Source organism: Diabrotica undecimpunctata, chromosome 4 (genome assembly GCF_040954645.1).
Source record: "Diabrotica undecimpunctata isolate CICGRU chromosome 4, icDiaUnde3, whole genome shotgun sequence".
Lineage (NCBI taxonomy): Eukaryota > Metazoa > Arthropoda > Insecta > Coleoptera > Chrysomelidae > Diabrotica > Diabrotica undecimpunctata.
In genome coordinates, this window is record NC_092806.1 from 23367600 (window position 1) to 23383792 (window position 16193).

Genomic DNA, 16193 nt, shown 5'->3' on the forward strand with positions numbered 1-16193 from the left:
TTCTGGGAAACTTTTTCTAAATGTTTTTTTGTTCTCGCTAGTATCACATCATCCGCGTACGCTATGCACTGTTCCCTGTTATTTAAAATAGTCCTGTTTGTGCTCATATTTGATCTTCTTACGATTTGTTCTAATTCTAGGTTGAATAAATTAGTTGATAATCCCCTTGTTTTAAACCTCCATTCACTGTGAACTGTCTTGAAAAACTTCCTTCCATTGTTACCCTATTTGCCGTTATCCTTAGCGTCTATCTCACTAGCCTTATAAGCTTTTCTGGTATTTCTATTGTTCTCATGGGCTCATATAGCATCGTTCGATTAAGGGAGTCATATGCTTGTTTAAAATCGATCAATAGCATATGTAATCCTAAGATAGACTACTTCTAATAGTTTTGGCACTCCGTTTTGTCTCCTTTTTTATAGATAGAACAAATAAGAGCGCTCTTCCATTATTTCGACATTTCTTCGTTTTGCCAAATTATTAATGTCAAGTGAAATATCCTTTTCTTCAATCTTTCGACACCTTCCTTAACAATTTCAGCTGGGATACCACTTTCTCCTGCACTTTTGTTATTTTTTAGGTCTGTTATTATTTCTTCGACTTCATTCAAAGTTGGTTCCTCGTACGTCCCTTCTGCATCTTCTTGACAGTCTCATTTCCCTCGAGTTCCTCTTGTTGATCTGTATTTAATAGATCTTCGAAATATTCCACCCATCTGTTTAATGTTTCTGTTGTTTCTCCTAGAAGAAAGCCTTCTTTCTTTCTACAATACTGTGGATTATTCTTTGCAGTTTCTCTGGATTTTTTAACTTCTTAGTAGAAATTCTTAAATTCCAAAGCATTCCTACATTCTTCATCAAACCAGTATTGCCGTCTTTTTATATGTTCTCTTCCTATACACTTTTCCGCTGCTTCCGACATGGCTGTCTGTATGGTCTACCACTCTTCTTCTATATCCTCTTTGACTGGATTCTCTAGCTTTTTATTTATTTTTCCTCTAATCTGTTTACAATGTGCTTCTCTTAAAGGCGTTCAATTGGCCCAACAATGTTTACAAAAATCAAATACTTATTAAAAACAATCAAAAACTCGCTACCGGGAATACCACAAATGGGCTAGACTAAAGTGGTTGATAGATAGGTTGACGTAATATGCGGAGAAAATCGGTGCTCTCAAATCGAAATCCTAAGCACAAAGAACAGAACAATATTTCACAAAAAAAAGGTTAAGGCTATCTATTGGCTATGAATATTATAGTTTTCAATTTGTTGTTGGATTTTGGACGGAGATTTTAGAAACAATTGTTTTAGTTTCACTCCAGAGCAAAAAGTGTCAATTTTTTTTAAAAATTGTCTTCTTAATTCCAGGGTTAAATAATTTGTGGCCTGTTCTAGCATGTTTTAAATGGGTGTCCTACAGTTTCTTTGTTTGTAATTTAGTACTCCATTTAAAACGATTTAACCCCTTTTTCCGATTGCAAGTACGTTTTTTCAAAATTACACTTCTTTATCTATAAATTTAAGCTAACGCTGTCTTTGTGGAAGCATTTCCCGTGATATGAGGTCCTTTGTACTATGAAAGGTTAAATGTTTCGAAGATTTTGCTCTAGCAATGGAAATTCCACAGTAACCGATCAATGGAAGTGATGCATTTAATTGATCTTGTGAGAATCGTAAAAATGGCAAAAATCGCGCAACATTTATTTATTTAACAGCTTTGAAGAAACTAATTTCATTTGCGGCAAAATGCAAAAATTTCATACAAAAGCTGCATTATTGACCTATAAAAGACCATTTTAATTTCTGTCTATAGGATACTCGGATCAAAAGATGTCGAATTTACAGTTGATACAAATTTTATTTAAAAAATTGATTTCGCGCGTGACATTTAAAATCGCCGTTCGCTTCAAGCGTTGTTTCCGAGAGAACGATTCGTTCTACACAAAAAGTGATAATTAAAATTGTTGTTCAAAATTATCTTGGCTACATTGTTTTGTTTGAAACATTTTTTCTACAGCATACTTATTGGTAAATAGATGTTTCCCGTTTTCCCGGGGGTTTTAGGTGTCAAAATTTTTTGCATCTTTTTTGGAGTCTTGATTGACATTCTCAGCAAAATTCAACATGTTCGTATGATTTTTAGTGATTAAATCTCTAACGACTAGATTAAAGCTATATCTATTAGATTCCTTTTTATATTGCTACGAAACTTTAATCATTTAATGACACTATATGAACCCAGTTGATTACCAAAAATTATTAAGATATATTCATATTTACTGGGTGTTGCATTTTCAATGTCAGGCTAGCTTAACTAACTATAAATTTTAACTATCTTTTATTATTTTATTTTAGTGTTAAGTGCATTAGGACCCGTACTCAATATAACAAATGTAAAAAGAGAACACATGGGACCATATCTTTGTATAGCCACGAATGGAATACCACCGTCGGTGAGCAAGCGCATTAAACTTGTAGTTCAATGTAAGTAAAATTACTATTATAAACTTTAATATTAATATTTTATATTATCAAAACATTTTTTCTGGATTGTGTTTCTTTTTTACTAACTTTTAGTAAAATTTTCGTACATATGTCTTTTTAATTTTCTTGTAATCTCATACGATCAAGATACCGTAATCCAAGAAAACCAAAAGATTAATGGAAAAATATTGATAAAAATTCATAAAAAGCTTAAAAACACTGGTCCATATTTCTATTCGTTTTTGTGACTAGTTATTTATTATAATATTTATTAATATCATGTCGATAAACAGGAAAATATGGTAACCTGTTTATTTTACTTGTATTGTTGTTGAAAGTAAACTAATCATGTATGAACTTCGTCTGCAGGTGGATGTTTTCCTAAACGGTTTGGTTCTAAAACGTGTAAAACACTCGAAGAGTAGTGGGTTTCGCTCTTTAATCAGAAAGCATCATCATTCATCTAAAAAGAACAATATTAAAAATCAAACATCCATAGAAAAGTCAATATAAGTATGTTACCTCAAAAAGACATGTAGCAGTCAATGGTATAATATGTAAAGAAGCTTAAGATATTAGATATTAAATAGTTAGGTTGTATAAACAATCAATTGAAACTAAATACAGTTTACAATTTGATTCAAACATAGCACAGCAAAAGACCATGTGGTTATTGTACATGTAATTTGTATATATATATATATATATATATATATATATATATATATATATATATATATATATAGTATATTGTATATATATATATATATATATATATATATATATATATATACATACAGTGTAGGTAAAAGTTTATGGTCGGTATGTACCTTATGTGAGATGGAGTGAGAAACACCTATTTAAAAAGAGAGAGGTATATTAGGTCAGCCCATTATATCGTCGAAATAGCATTAGTGGAACTAAGAAAAGAGGAGAAGTTCAACGTTGCCAAACTTATTGGTTTTATTTGACCTGTTGTCTTTTTAGCATTTTAACAACGTTCTAAGATAATCAAATTTGGGCGAATTGATTTAAATGGCAGCTTACTGTTTTTTATTTTAAATTTGCCACAATTTTTCTTTACAATAAGTTTAATTTAACATTTTGACTTCCACTTCGGAAATCGTTTTATGTAAATAAAATTTATTAATGTTTCGTATTTTAAGTACGATTTCCGAATTAAAAATCTAAACATCAAAATAAGCTTATTTTAAAGTCACATTGTGCCTTATTTCCAATAAAAATAATAAAATATATATAACTCCACAATAAATAAACCTTCATACGAAATTATTTGGCAACGTCTCATGTCGCGTAGTTAAAGCGCCGAATCAAAGTAGGAATACAGGTAACGAACGAGTAGAGGTGGGCATTCTTTTTTTTTTTCGAATCCTTTAGAAAACTAATAAATATTTTTGAAAAATTTAAACGCAGAATGAAAGAATACATTATTACCGAGGGCCGAAAGTCTCTGAAAACTACTATAATGTTTATTTTAATAAGTTACAGGGGCGAAAAAAGAAAAAATTTAGTGTGATTTTGAATTTTAAGTATCTCATTCAAAAAAACTTTTTGTTTATTTCGGCCCTCGGCAATAATGTCACCTTTCATTCTGCGTTTAAATTTTTCAAAAATATTTGTTAGTTTTCTCAGGATTCGAAAAAAATGAATACATTTAAAAAGCATTGGCCTGAAATTTTGCGCCTACGCTCTTAACGCGACTAAACCGATTTTCGTAAACAATAACTATGATTGTTTAACAGTAGTTTCAAGTAAGAGAGTACCTACTAAACAAACATAATGGCTATTATCGTTTATGTGTATATTTATTGAAGTGAAAGAAACTAATGAAGGATATATTTATTATAACTTGAAAAATAAACTAAACAATACAAATAGTAAATCGTACTTACATTTACATACATGTTATTATTAAATCGCGAATCGTCTTAATTGACATTTAAAAACGTAAGTTTTTCTACTTTACTTCTTGTTAACCGTGTTCTTCTTTTATTTAAAATTAAACCAGATTTTGAACATGTGTTCACATTTACAATACTTTTTGCTAAACCCGATATTAGTAATTGTACTACGTCGGATACTAAATTAGTGAAATAATTTCACTACTTTCAAAAGCGATCTTTTCTGAATTATGGTTTCCAGAAAAATGGCAGCAGCCTAATAAAATCGTTTTCAATTCTAAATTTTCGGTTAAATATTGTCCTGTTAATGCGATGTAACTCTCAGTTACTCCATATGTCCAAAGGTCAGTAGTAATACAGATATTTTCTACTTTTTTAACAACTTGTGATCTAATAATTTGCTTAGTTTTGGTATAACATTCCTGAAGTAATGAGCCTGACGTAATGAACAAGTTTTTCTTGTTGGTGGTTTATATCCAGGAATCCACCCTGCAAACTTTTTAAAAGCTCGTTCTTCAAGTATGGAAAACGGATGAAACGAGTCGTTGCATAGGTTTATTAAATCCATATCTATTTGTTTCTTTTGTTCTAAACTAATATTTTTATTAATGGAAGTATCCATCACCTTTTGACGCTTCGGTGGCGGTGGTAGTATGTCAGTACTTGTAGTAGAAGTAGTCGAAACAGACAGAAATGCGTCAGGAGAAGTTTCAATCATTGCAACATTCATGGAAAAACCATCGCCATGTATATCCTAACTTAACCACTATATTAATAAAATATTGTAGTATTGTAACAAAATCTGTTCATTGTAAACACATGTTCAAAATCTGGTTTAATTTTAAACAAAAGAAGAAACAACAAGAAAAGTGGAAAAACGTATGTTTTTAAATGTCAATTTAGACGATTCACGATTTAATGTGTCATGTAAATGTAAGTACTATTTGTATTGTTTAATTTATTTTTTAAGTTATAATAAATATATTCTTAGTTTCTTTCAATATAATAGCCAATATGTTTTTTGTGTACTCGCTTATTTGAAACTACTGATAAACAATCAACTAGTTACAGTTTACGAAAAACGGTTCCGATAAAAATGTCAACGACCCACCTCTAGTTTCTTAGGATCGGAACCAGAGATATGTAAAATATCTCTGATCGGAACTAATCGGAACTAATCGAAACTAATCGGAATTAATCGTCTTACTACTGGGCAATGGGCAGCAATAAGAAATATGGAGGGGAGACCAAGGGGAAATATGTTATCTTTGTCTGTTCGCTGAATATATGATTTTATATCTGCGTTAGATATCCTGTTAAATTTTACCATACCGACCATAAACTTTTACCTACACTGTATATATACTTATTTTCTTTACCAAACGTAGTTACCGCTTACATACAACTCGCGTTGTTTTATTGCTATTCGCTATATACTCTGCACGCTATTAAAAAGGCTTATATTTACCGAGATTATTTTAAAACTGCCAAACAAAAATTGTGATTGAATAGGTTCATTGCACAACGGACATGAAATATAAATGTAATAGTCGTGTCTGCGCTTTTATTGCCATTATTAAAGCGAAACATGCAAAAATCTAGGTAGGCGAATTAAAAGCAAAACTTACATTCGACGTAAATATATTCTTACTTTTAGTTTATTGAAATATCTCCATCTAAATCGTTTGTTGAACGGTAAATGTAGTAAAGTGTATTTACCTTGTTCTTTATTTTTTAATATTAAGTGATATTTATACCAAATTTCGAATAATTTAGACAGTGGTTTCTTACATTTTATATCATTCGTTCTTACCTGTTTCTTAATTAAATATTTTCCTGTTTTTCTTTATTTATGTCTTATTTTTCTCTTTATTATTATTTATATATTATTTTTTTAAATATATCAATCATATACATACCCAACTATGTTTTGCATAATGTAATATTTTCCAAGATTAGATGAAAAATTTCAATGAAACTATCTACTTCTTCAAGTGCCATCTCCACGGCGGAGGTCGGCAATCATCATAGCTATTCGGACTTTTGAGACGGCTGCTCTGAAAAGTTCATTTGATGTACATCCGTACCACTCTCTCAGGTTGCGCAGCCATGACATTCTACGCCTCCCTATGCTTCTCTTTCCCTGGATCTTTCCCTGCATAATCAGTTGGAGCAAGGTGTATTTCTCTCCACGTGTAATATGTCCGAGATATTCTAATTTTCTTGTTTTTATTGAATTTAAAATTTCCATTTCTTTGTTCATCCTTCCCAGAACCTCTTTGTTTGTGACGTGTTCTGTCCATGATATTTTCAGAATTCTTCTGTACACCCACAGCTCAAATGATTCCAGTTTTTTCATTGATGTCGCATTCAAGGTCCAAGATTCCATTCCATAAAATAAAGTCGAAAAAACATAGCACCTCGCCAACCTAACTCTTAGTTCCAGTTTTAAATCCCTGGTACATAGAACTCTTCTCATTTTGTTGAAATTTGCTCTAGCCTTTTCTATTCTTATTTTTATCTCCTGACTGTAATCATTTGTGGAGTTAATCGTTGAAACTATAATACATTATAATGTTGAATTATATAAAAAACTATACCCAATTGTATAATTTAGGTACTTAATTTAAAATTAAACATGTATGAATATAAAAAATTATTCAAAACATCTGTGATTTTTTTCCTAAGGGGTACCCTTTAGCGGCTGGAAGCAGGTCTTGGACCTATTGTCCTTGCCGTATCAGTTTCCTATTCGGAGTTGCCACGGGCATCCATTTTAGACGGCCGATCTGCTTAATGACACCACCAAGCCTCTTAAACTTGCTCTCCGTCACTATCTCTTTGAGGATTGTTTGGTGAGAGTGGGACCATTGTTGCCTCGTGTTAGTAAAAACACGAAGTTTTTGGTTATCTCTTTCCTGTCTTTACACCTTTGATACATTGCTGATTAGCTGAGCCCACAGATGTTTTGGTGTTGCAGGAACCGTTACATTGCTGATATAATACTGAAATTTTCAAAAGACATCTCAGTCCAGGATGCCGCTTGACATATCTTAGTGCAGAATTTGTTCTTCGTACTCCCAGCGATAGTTTCAGAGGTACCTTAAATTGCCCTCTTGTCGCCGAGTCTACACCGAACGCGTACCTGCTAAACCAAACCTTCCTTTGGCATCCAGCGATACAAAAGCGGAATGGCTGCTACAAAGCCGGCGTCACTTTCGAAGCACTAGCTTCATTTATCCACAGACTGTCAGCAAGGAGTCTCCCTGTCCCCTTCTTTGGTCCCAAAAACGGTTTTTTTAGAAGAATCCCGGTCCGGGTAGCGCGTGGAAGATCCTTATCGCTCCTAGTACGGTATCACTCCCGGACGGGCATTTCCTCCTTATCACAGTCTGACTCACACAGTTGAACTCACACAGTCTAGCTTATACAGTCCGACTCACTTTTCTACCCTCAACTTCAAGCATCTTTCCCTCTTACCTTTGTGGTTGGTCCAGCTGTCTTTCTTCCTCTTCTTTTTCTTGATTACTGAACGGATATAGTTGTGTACACTAGTCCAACCTGCTTTATTTTTAATCATTTCTTTCACTGTAACAAAATTCACTCCTGTGTCTATTTCGATTCTGTTCTTTTCTGCTATCCATCTGTTGCACTTTAACATCGTATATATCACAGTATCCGAGTGTCCACAGTATAGGCATTCATCCGTGTCAATTCAGAATCTAGAAAGGTGGGCCTAAAACACCCGTGTCCTGTAAGCACCTGCGTTAGGAAATAATCCAGTCACATATGGTCACAGTACACCCAATCTCTTACGTGCGAGATCAGCATCTTTGTTCACTGTGCCACATCCTTCGTGTTGTTCCATTCTTCTTGCTTTCTTTCAAATAACCTTTCCATTTTCTGTCTTCTCTCGGCCATAGTAAGGTTTAGGTCTTTTCTCTCATACAGCTCTTTTCTTTCTACTGCCAAATCATGCAACGGAACACATCCAATAATGGTCCACAAGGCTGCCGCAGACACAGTGCTGTAGGCGCATGCCACTTACAATAGACTTGTTCTGTCCACTCGTGTCATGAGCCTCCTGTAGGCCGTTATCTCTACCGGCCCACTTCAGACTGGTGCCGCGTAGAGGACAATCCACTGCACAACGCCGTGTAAGGCCCTCCCCCTTTAGGATTTGGATCCCCCAATGTTGGGAATCACCCTCCTCAATAGCAGCCTTCCTTGTCACCTCTCGCACGTGCTACCACCATTTTCCATTCTGATGCAACGTCACTCCCAGGTACTTTACGTGTTTCTTGGATGTTAAACATGGCCCCGCACATTGACTTTAGACTGCATCCTCCTTTAACAGAGCAACAGGCAACAACCGGCAATAGTATGGACGGAGTTAATTAATATATAAATAATCCATGAATATAGGTATAACAATGGATTGTTGTAGTATTATTACGAATACAATTTGATATTTAACATCTAGTTTATATTTTGGATATGAACGTCTTTCTGGAAAGAAATCTGCTGAATAAATTTAGCATATACAACGAGTGTTTTTGTGTAATCTTTCTGTACTAATATATTTATATATTCGATGTTTCCTATACACTTAATTTAACGATTTTTAAGTCAGGTTGGTGTACTGTCCAGACAATGGCGCCAGCTTGTTTATAATAAATGAGCTATATAAACTTTTTTCCAGATCCACAACGATTTGTATAATTTAGTTGCTAATGCATGAATAATTTTATATTTAGCATGTAATTTAATTGCAAATAACTGGAGCGTACCTGTAATTATTTTCATATTATTTTCAAGAAAATGATTCAACTTCAACCTGTATTTACGTTATCAAAATCTCCCTAAGGATCTGCACCAGCTCCCCCTTAATCGAAATCCAGAACTTTTGTGTTTGATTCACATTCCAATTCATACATAATTCCGAATATACGATATCACGATACACTCCGTTCAATAAAACATTAAGGAAAGAAAAGCCTTTAACTTTTATCTCTCTCCCCGGATCTACATCGGTTTATTGTAATATTTGTTTTTTGTTTGCACGTGCGCCTATAATTTTACTTTAAGCGATATTTATAAATAGATTTGACTTGATATTTACCACGCCTCCGACACAACAGTTCAAATATTTTCTGCCAAAATTTCCAGCTTTCTGTGACACGCAATCTGTTATAAATTTATCAACTTGATGTTTTTATACCGATCATAACTTCCATTCAAATACTCATATCTTCTTAGGAATCGGTATGAATGGAATCAGAGAATTATGCGTTGATTTATTTCCCGTAAAAATTTTAAATTTCTTTGTGATACTTTAAGGATTGGTATTGATTGTTTTATATTTCTATTCTCCTAAAGTTGTTTTCCAGTATTTTATTAGGTTGTTCATTGGGAATTAATACTTTATTACGTTACGTTTTATATAAAAATAATACAATTTTGCTTCTTCTCATATTCTTGTCAAGCCAGCAAGCAATAGAACTAAACCCAGCCTATGAGACTTGCATACCCCAAAAATAACATTCAGGTATACAATTCATTAGGGTAAAAGGGATTGATATTTGTAAATCAGGGACCACTCTACTCCACCACAATGTCCCAGACTGTCCTTTACCTCCCCTCCCATACGGTAATGCACTATGTAGGCTCCAATCGTCAAAATGCTTGCCATGTGGGAGTCCTGAGTACAAGAACCCCTACATGATATCTTTCATCGAGTTATGCGGGACAGTATAGTCCCGCTATCGTCTCTACTCACTTATCTTTGAAATGCACTGATTGCTCAGGCGCCCAGTCCCCCTCAGGAATAAACCCAGTTCGGCGACTCGACGCTCGAGTGTGTGTGCCCCCTTGCCCGTTTTTTAGGATTTGCTAGTATTTTTTTGTGGCTCTGTCGCTGTTTTCTTGACTGCCCCTTTCACTTGTGGTGTGAGAGTTCTAAGTTCAAGATTGGTCTATTATGACTCCTAGGTAATTAGCTTTATTCTGTCATTCGATGAGTCTGTCTTGCACTGTTAACTGTTATTATAGACTCTCTTTTTTTAAGATAACCACCTGAGTCTTTTCTGGATTGATGGTTATTCTCCATTGAATACTCCATTCTCTTACTTTTTGTAGTGCCGTCTGTAGATTTCTTACAGCTATATCCAAATTTCTGTGTTTTGCCGCGATTTCAGTATCGTATGCGTAAAGGCTGAGTAGTGTTCCGGTTTTGCCGCGATTGCAGTGTCGTATGCGTAAAGGCTGAGTAGTGTTCCGGTTGTTCTCGGAACGTCTGATGTATATATGCTCTACAGAAAGGATGATAAGACCGCTCCCTATGGTACTACAGCTTCCGGGGTTCCGTGTTCAGAGAGAACTGGTCCTATTTGACCTCTGGTCTCTTAGATACGGGGAGAGATGAGTCTCGTCATGGTTCCTCTGTATCTTTAATCTCTCATTTTATATATTAATTATTTATACCACACTCTATCGAAGGCTTCGCTTACATCCAAACAGACTGCCCCTGTATATTGCCTGTCATGAAACCAACCGAGCTGCTACGCACTATGTAAGTATAAGTACTTGTAGTTGGCTGGAATGTTCAGCTCTGAATTTTGCTTCTGAGATTAATGTTATCCTGTCTGTTTCTGACTGGAGTATATTTTGAATGACTGGCTCTACTACCTTGCGGATTACTGGAATTAAGCTAATGGGCCTATCATTTTTTCCCGATTTTCGGTATCATGATTACATGGTCTTCCTGTCATAAGTTTAAGAAGAGCCTATTTCTTAGACACATTTTTGTCTTTTTGGGCGTCGAATTGCAGTGTTCAAAGAGCTTTTATGTCAAAACAGCATGTATCTGTACGTGGATAGCCTGACGATACATTGAAATTATCCTAAATATCTGTCGAAATGTAGTGTTCTTGTTTCATCGGTCAACTTATTATGTCAAATTCAAGCAGATTTTACTTTTTAGATTAAACACGGTGATTAGTGATTCCGTTTAAAGACAAAAATGCTTTATAGCAAACAACCGTATCTTGTAACGTCTACCAATAGGTACAACTGTGACAGGGCCTGTTAAACATTTGTTTGAACATTGCAGGCTTCTAACTCATTAAAATGAGAAATTAACCGTTGTATTTTGTTTGACGAGATGACTTAGAAACCGTTGGAGTGAATGCACTTGTATTCCAGAGCGGATCTGTCTTGAGTGGATGGGGGGGGGGGGTAGGGGTAGCATTCTGATTTTTGCAGAAAAAGTTGTGTGATATCTTCAGTAATAAAAATTGAGTTTTCCTCCGATTTAAAAAGGTCGTGAATATTAATATTAAAATTAAAGTAACAGTAAAACACTAAAAACTTTGTTTTCAAAACTTCCACAAAATTTATTTTACACTCTTATCACTACAGCTGTTTCAGCTTATTGTCTTTCTCAAGTGATCTATTTTTGGCATGCGTTTACACTTTATACTCTCTAATGAAATAGATTGAGGAGGGGAGAACTGTTTGTCTCAAGTTGGTCATTCAGAATTATATCTGTGTTTTTTAATTTGTTGATTTCCATAGATTCTAACAAAGATAGCTTAAGGCCTTTATTTTGAATGTGAAGAATTTTAAATTCTTTAAAAAAAGATTAAAAACATCCCATATTCAAACAGTTTTTATATTGGTGGAGATACGTAGACGGCGTACTGGTATGTTTCACAGGAACTAACAGGCAACTCGACCAATTTTTATCGTATATTAATTCACTTCATAGTCATATTGAATTTACAATAGAAACAGAACAAAATCAATCCATAAATGTTTTAGATTTAAAAATTATCAGACTTAAAAACAATCATGACTTCTCCATATTTCATAAACCTACCCATACTGACACGACTATACACAATGCATAATCCCATATCCCACACAACATAAACTGGCAGCCTATCATAGTATGTTACATAGATTAATAGAAATTCCGATGTCAAAATACAATTTTGAGACAGAATTAAATATCATTAAGCAAATAGCAGTAAACAATGGATACAACAAACAAACAATTAATACAATCAAAAACTACACAAGAAAGCCCTGAAATTAGTATTTCCACCACCAGAGGAAAAACCAAGTACCTTCTGCTCGATTACTTATACAGGCAAAAGATCAACAAAAATAGCCAAACACATAAAAAAGAAAGGAATAACACCAGATTTCAGAACAAATAACAACCTAGGCAAATATATTAAAAACAACAAGAGCCAAAATAAGAAACACTTACACAGTGGTGTGTACAAACTTAAATGTGGCGACTGCATAAAAACTTACATCGGTCAAACTGGTAGAAATTTTAATAAACGAATAGCAGATCATAAAAGTGCTTTCAATAATAGAAAAACAGATTCTACATACGCACTTCACCTTCTAGATCATAATCATTCTTTTAATGACGAATTTAAAATTCTTCACATTCAAAATAAAGGCCTTAAGCTGTCTTTGTTAGAATCTATGGAAATCAACAAATTAAAAAACACAGATATAATTCTGAATAACCAACTTGAGACAAACAGTTCTCCCCTCCTCAACCTATTTCATTAGAGACTATAAAGTGTAAACACATGCCAAAAATAGATCACTTGAGAAAGGCAATCAGCCGAAACAGCTATAGTAATAAGAGTTTAAAATAAATTTTGTGGAAGTTTTGAAAACAAAGTTTTCAGTATTTTATTGTTACATAAAATGAATTTCCATCAAGTAACGGTCGAATCCATCAATTATTTAAAATTAAAGTATTTAAAAATTATTAAAACTATCCCTGCTTATAACAACTTTAAAACGATTCTCTTGAAGCAATGTCGTAATAAAATAAAACAGCAATTGAATTGCCTATAAGATATGACTGGTTAACAATGTTTTACGTTATTACCCTTGCTGCAAAATACAGCAATAAATGCAAAAAAAGAGGGGGAAACAAGCCATTTCTTATTTAATGTTTAACTTATTAAAAATATACGCAGTAACATAACTGTTTATATTATTTTTACTGTAATAGTAAAAATAATGTACTCAATTCTCTTGACTTCATGTTTTTTCATCTATGTATTCGTTAATAAAAAAGTATGTTTTTAAAACGTTGTAGTTCCGTCAGAAAAATATCAATTTACAAATAATGAAGGATTTTGGTCTTTGTTATGTATTATTGTGGAATTTTTCTGAATTTATTTTAAAGATTAAAAAACAATTAAACCATACGAATTACGCAGTAAAACTATTTATATTTTTACAGTTGCACCGTCTGTGTGGATTCAATATCAGCTAATAGGTGCTTACGATGATCAGCAAGTTACTCTGGAATGTTTTTCTCAAGCTTTTCCGAAGTCGATAAACTATTGGACTAAAGACACCGGAGAAATTATTCCACACAGTAAGTAGAATAGTTCTAAAGAGCTTGTCCTTTGGGAAAATTCCGGGATGGCACGTCTAATGGAAATTAGTACTGTGACTTTTACTCGCATTTTAGAATTTAATAGAATAATTCTTAATTCGGTGTATGTATAGTATAGAAAAGACAATTTTAAAACAAAATATTTATTTAATAAAGAAGTACATTTAAACAAACAGAATTAAATAAAAATTTAGGGATACAGGATATGTCAGTAGAACTTGGAAAACATAAATACAAGCATTCAATAATGTTTTCTCAAAATAAATAAACAAATGCCAGTTAAACAAAGATTACATATAAGAAACCAATTATTAATACAGTAGAAAAAATTGAAACATTTCATCGATATTTCGTACCTTTATTAAGAAAAAGAAATAACTCAAAATTTCAATTTGGTGGAAAAACGCATTTAAAGTTTGATAATATTTTATAGACAACTTAATTTGCTATAAAAAAAATATAAAAATGGTTTATAGCAATTCCAAAAGTATGAGTGGGTAATGTAATTAATGCATTATTATATTGTGATTCCACATTTTTATATTTTTAAACTGTAATACGTTTGAATTAATTTTATAAAAAAAGTTCGTATTTATTTCACTCTTTGATGAAAAATATAATGTCATAAATTAGACAAAGTCGAAACAATTTTAAATATTGCAGTTTTATATTAAAGTCAAGTATCATGTAGGTGAACTATTTAGACTTATTGCGGTATTGACTTATACTAGAAAAATAAACCACTGAAATAATTATCTTTGTTCACAAATAAAATAGGATTCTTTTAAATAAAAAGTCGTGTGTTTTTGTTTTATCTTTAATTATTAAAGAAAAAATTTTACATTAGAATATACAAAATTAAATAACACATTTTTATTAAACAATTTATACCTAAGTTTGATTATACTCATAATAGTCATAATCAATATATTTAAAAAAAACTAAAAATATAGAATTATAAAACCCAGCATAAAAAGAAGGAATTAATCCTTTTGAAATTAGTTCTTTTAAGTCTTGTTTCTTATTTTCACTTATTTTTTGTTTATCACAATAGGCTGCTTGAAGTTCTATTTCTGTAATTAAGTAAGTAAGTAACATTTACTTCCCAGTAATTTTCATCTTTGTATGATGTCTTATAAGAAATAATAAAAGGATTTTCTTTAGCGATTTTCAAAATTTTAATTTCGTTCCATTTAACATTATGTCATTATGTAACATTATTTTAAATCGTGAAATGATTCAAAATTTAGTTCATGAACAATTATCGAAGATGGAGACTTTTTGGCATTCTTAATTAAAGCAATATATTGGCCTGGTGTGTATATCGGACCAGATTTTAATTTTTTTTTAATTTCCTTTTCAATTAGGCTATGGAAACTATCAGCCTCATTCTGCGTGTGGTCCCGTATTAAATATTTATGTGTTATGCTTTTTATTGCCAATCTTAGCACAGCATGAAGATGTAGAGATGTTAATAGTTATTAATAGTTTTTCTCTTTTATATGCGTTTGTTATTTTCCTTCCAAGTCCTTCTTTTGTTAAGCATTAGAATTATTATACGAGGTGCATAGATCACATTGATCCTTTTTTGGTTAAAAAAAGGAGAGATTAAAGGAGAGTTGTAAATATTTTGTAATATTTATTATAATTACCTGCGTCTCTATTGTCATTTTCTTGTTTTAGCTTAAAATCATTGTCAGTTTGCGAAAAATCGTTGTTGTTCATTTTATTCTGTACCGTAAATATCATCCTATCGGAGATGTGCAATGTAGCCTTGTAAAAAGTTTTACAAACTCTAATCGTCGTATTATTCATAATGAAATAAAAGGCTTTATTGTTGTGTCTGGGCCTCTGAGCATTGCTATATTTGTATTTAGACTGAATGTCAATCATACTGGCACTTATGTATGCTCTTTGTTTACTTAAATCACCTAAATCCCAAAATTTCTTAAAAAGTTCATACCTGCACTCTATATTAATCTGTGTAGTACATTTAAGTCTACATTTTTCTTTGCATGGTTCTTTAAGACACCTGGCTGGAATAGTGGAATAGTCTTCTTTGTTTGCGACATAGATACATATGATTTTCCTGTATTACGCCTGCACTTAAGTTTATTCTGTTTCGATTAGGAAGGGTTTTTAGTTCGTTTGCGTCCCTTTTTTGGAATGTAATTACCAGAAGAACGATTAGAATTTGCCGAACTGGTGGAAGCAGATCTCAAATTTTCAAAAAAGTAGTTTCTCTTTCTTTTAGGTTCAATGTCAATGAATGTTGGATCTGTATCGCTTAAATCAGCATCACTTTCATCAGTACATAAAGAGGAAGTGTAATAATTTTAAACCTTTTTT

The 16193-nt window shown here is 32.7% G+C and overlaps 1 protein-coding gene across 1 annotated transcript in view; it reads left to right on the plus strand.

Annotated features, from left to right (window-relative positions):
* Positions 1-16193, plus strand: part of LOC140438167 (lachesin-like) — a 479820-nt gene that overhangs the window by 430140 nt on the left and 33487 nt on the right. Inside the window, exons 5-6 of the mRNA XM_072527880.1 lie at positions 2355-2483; positions 13686-13823. Coding sequence (XP_072383981.1) covers positions 2355-2483; positions 13686-13823 — 267 coding nt within the window. The remainder of the gene's footprint in view (positions 1-2354; positions 2484-13685; positions 13824-16193) is intronic.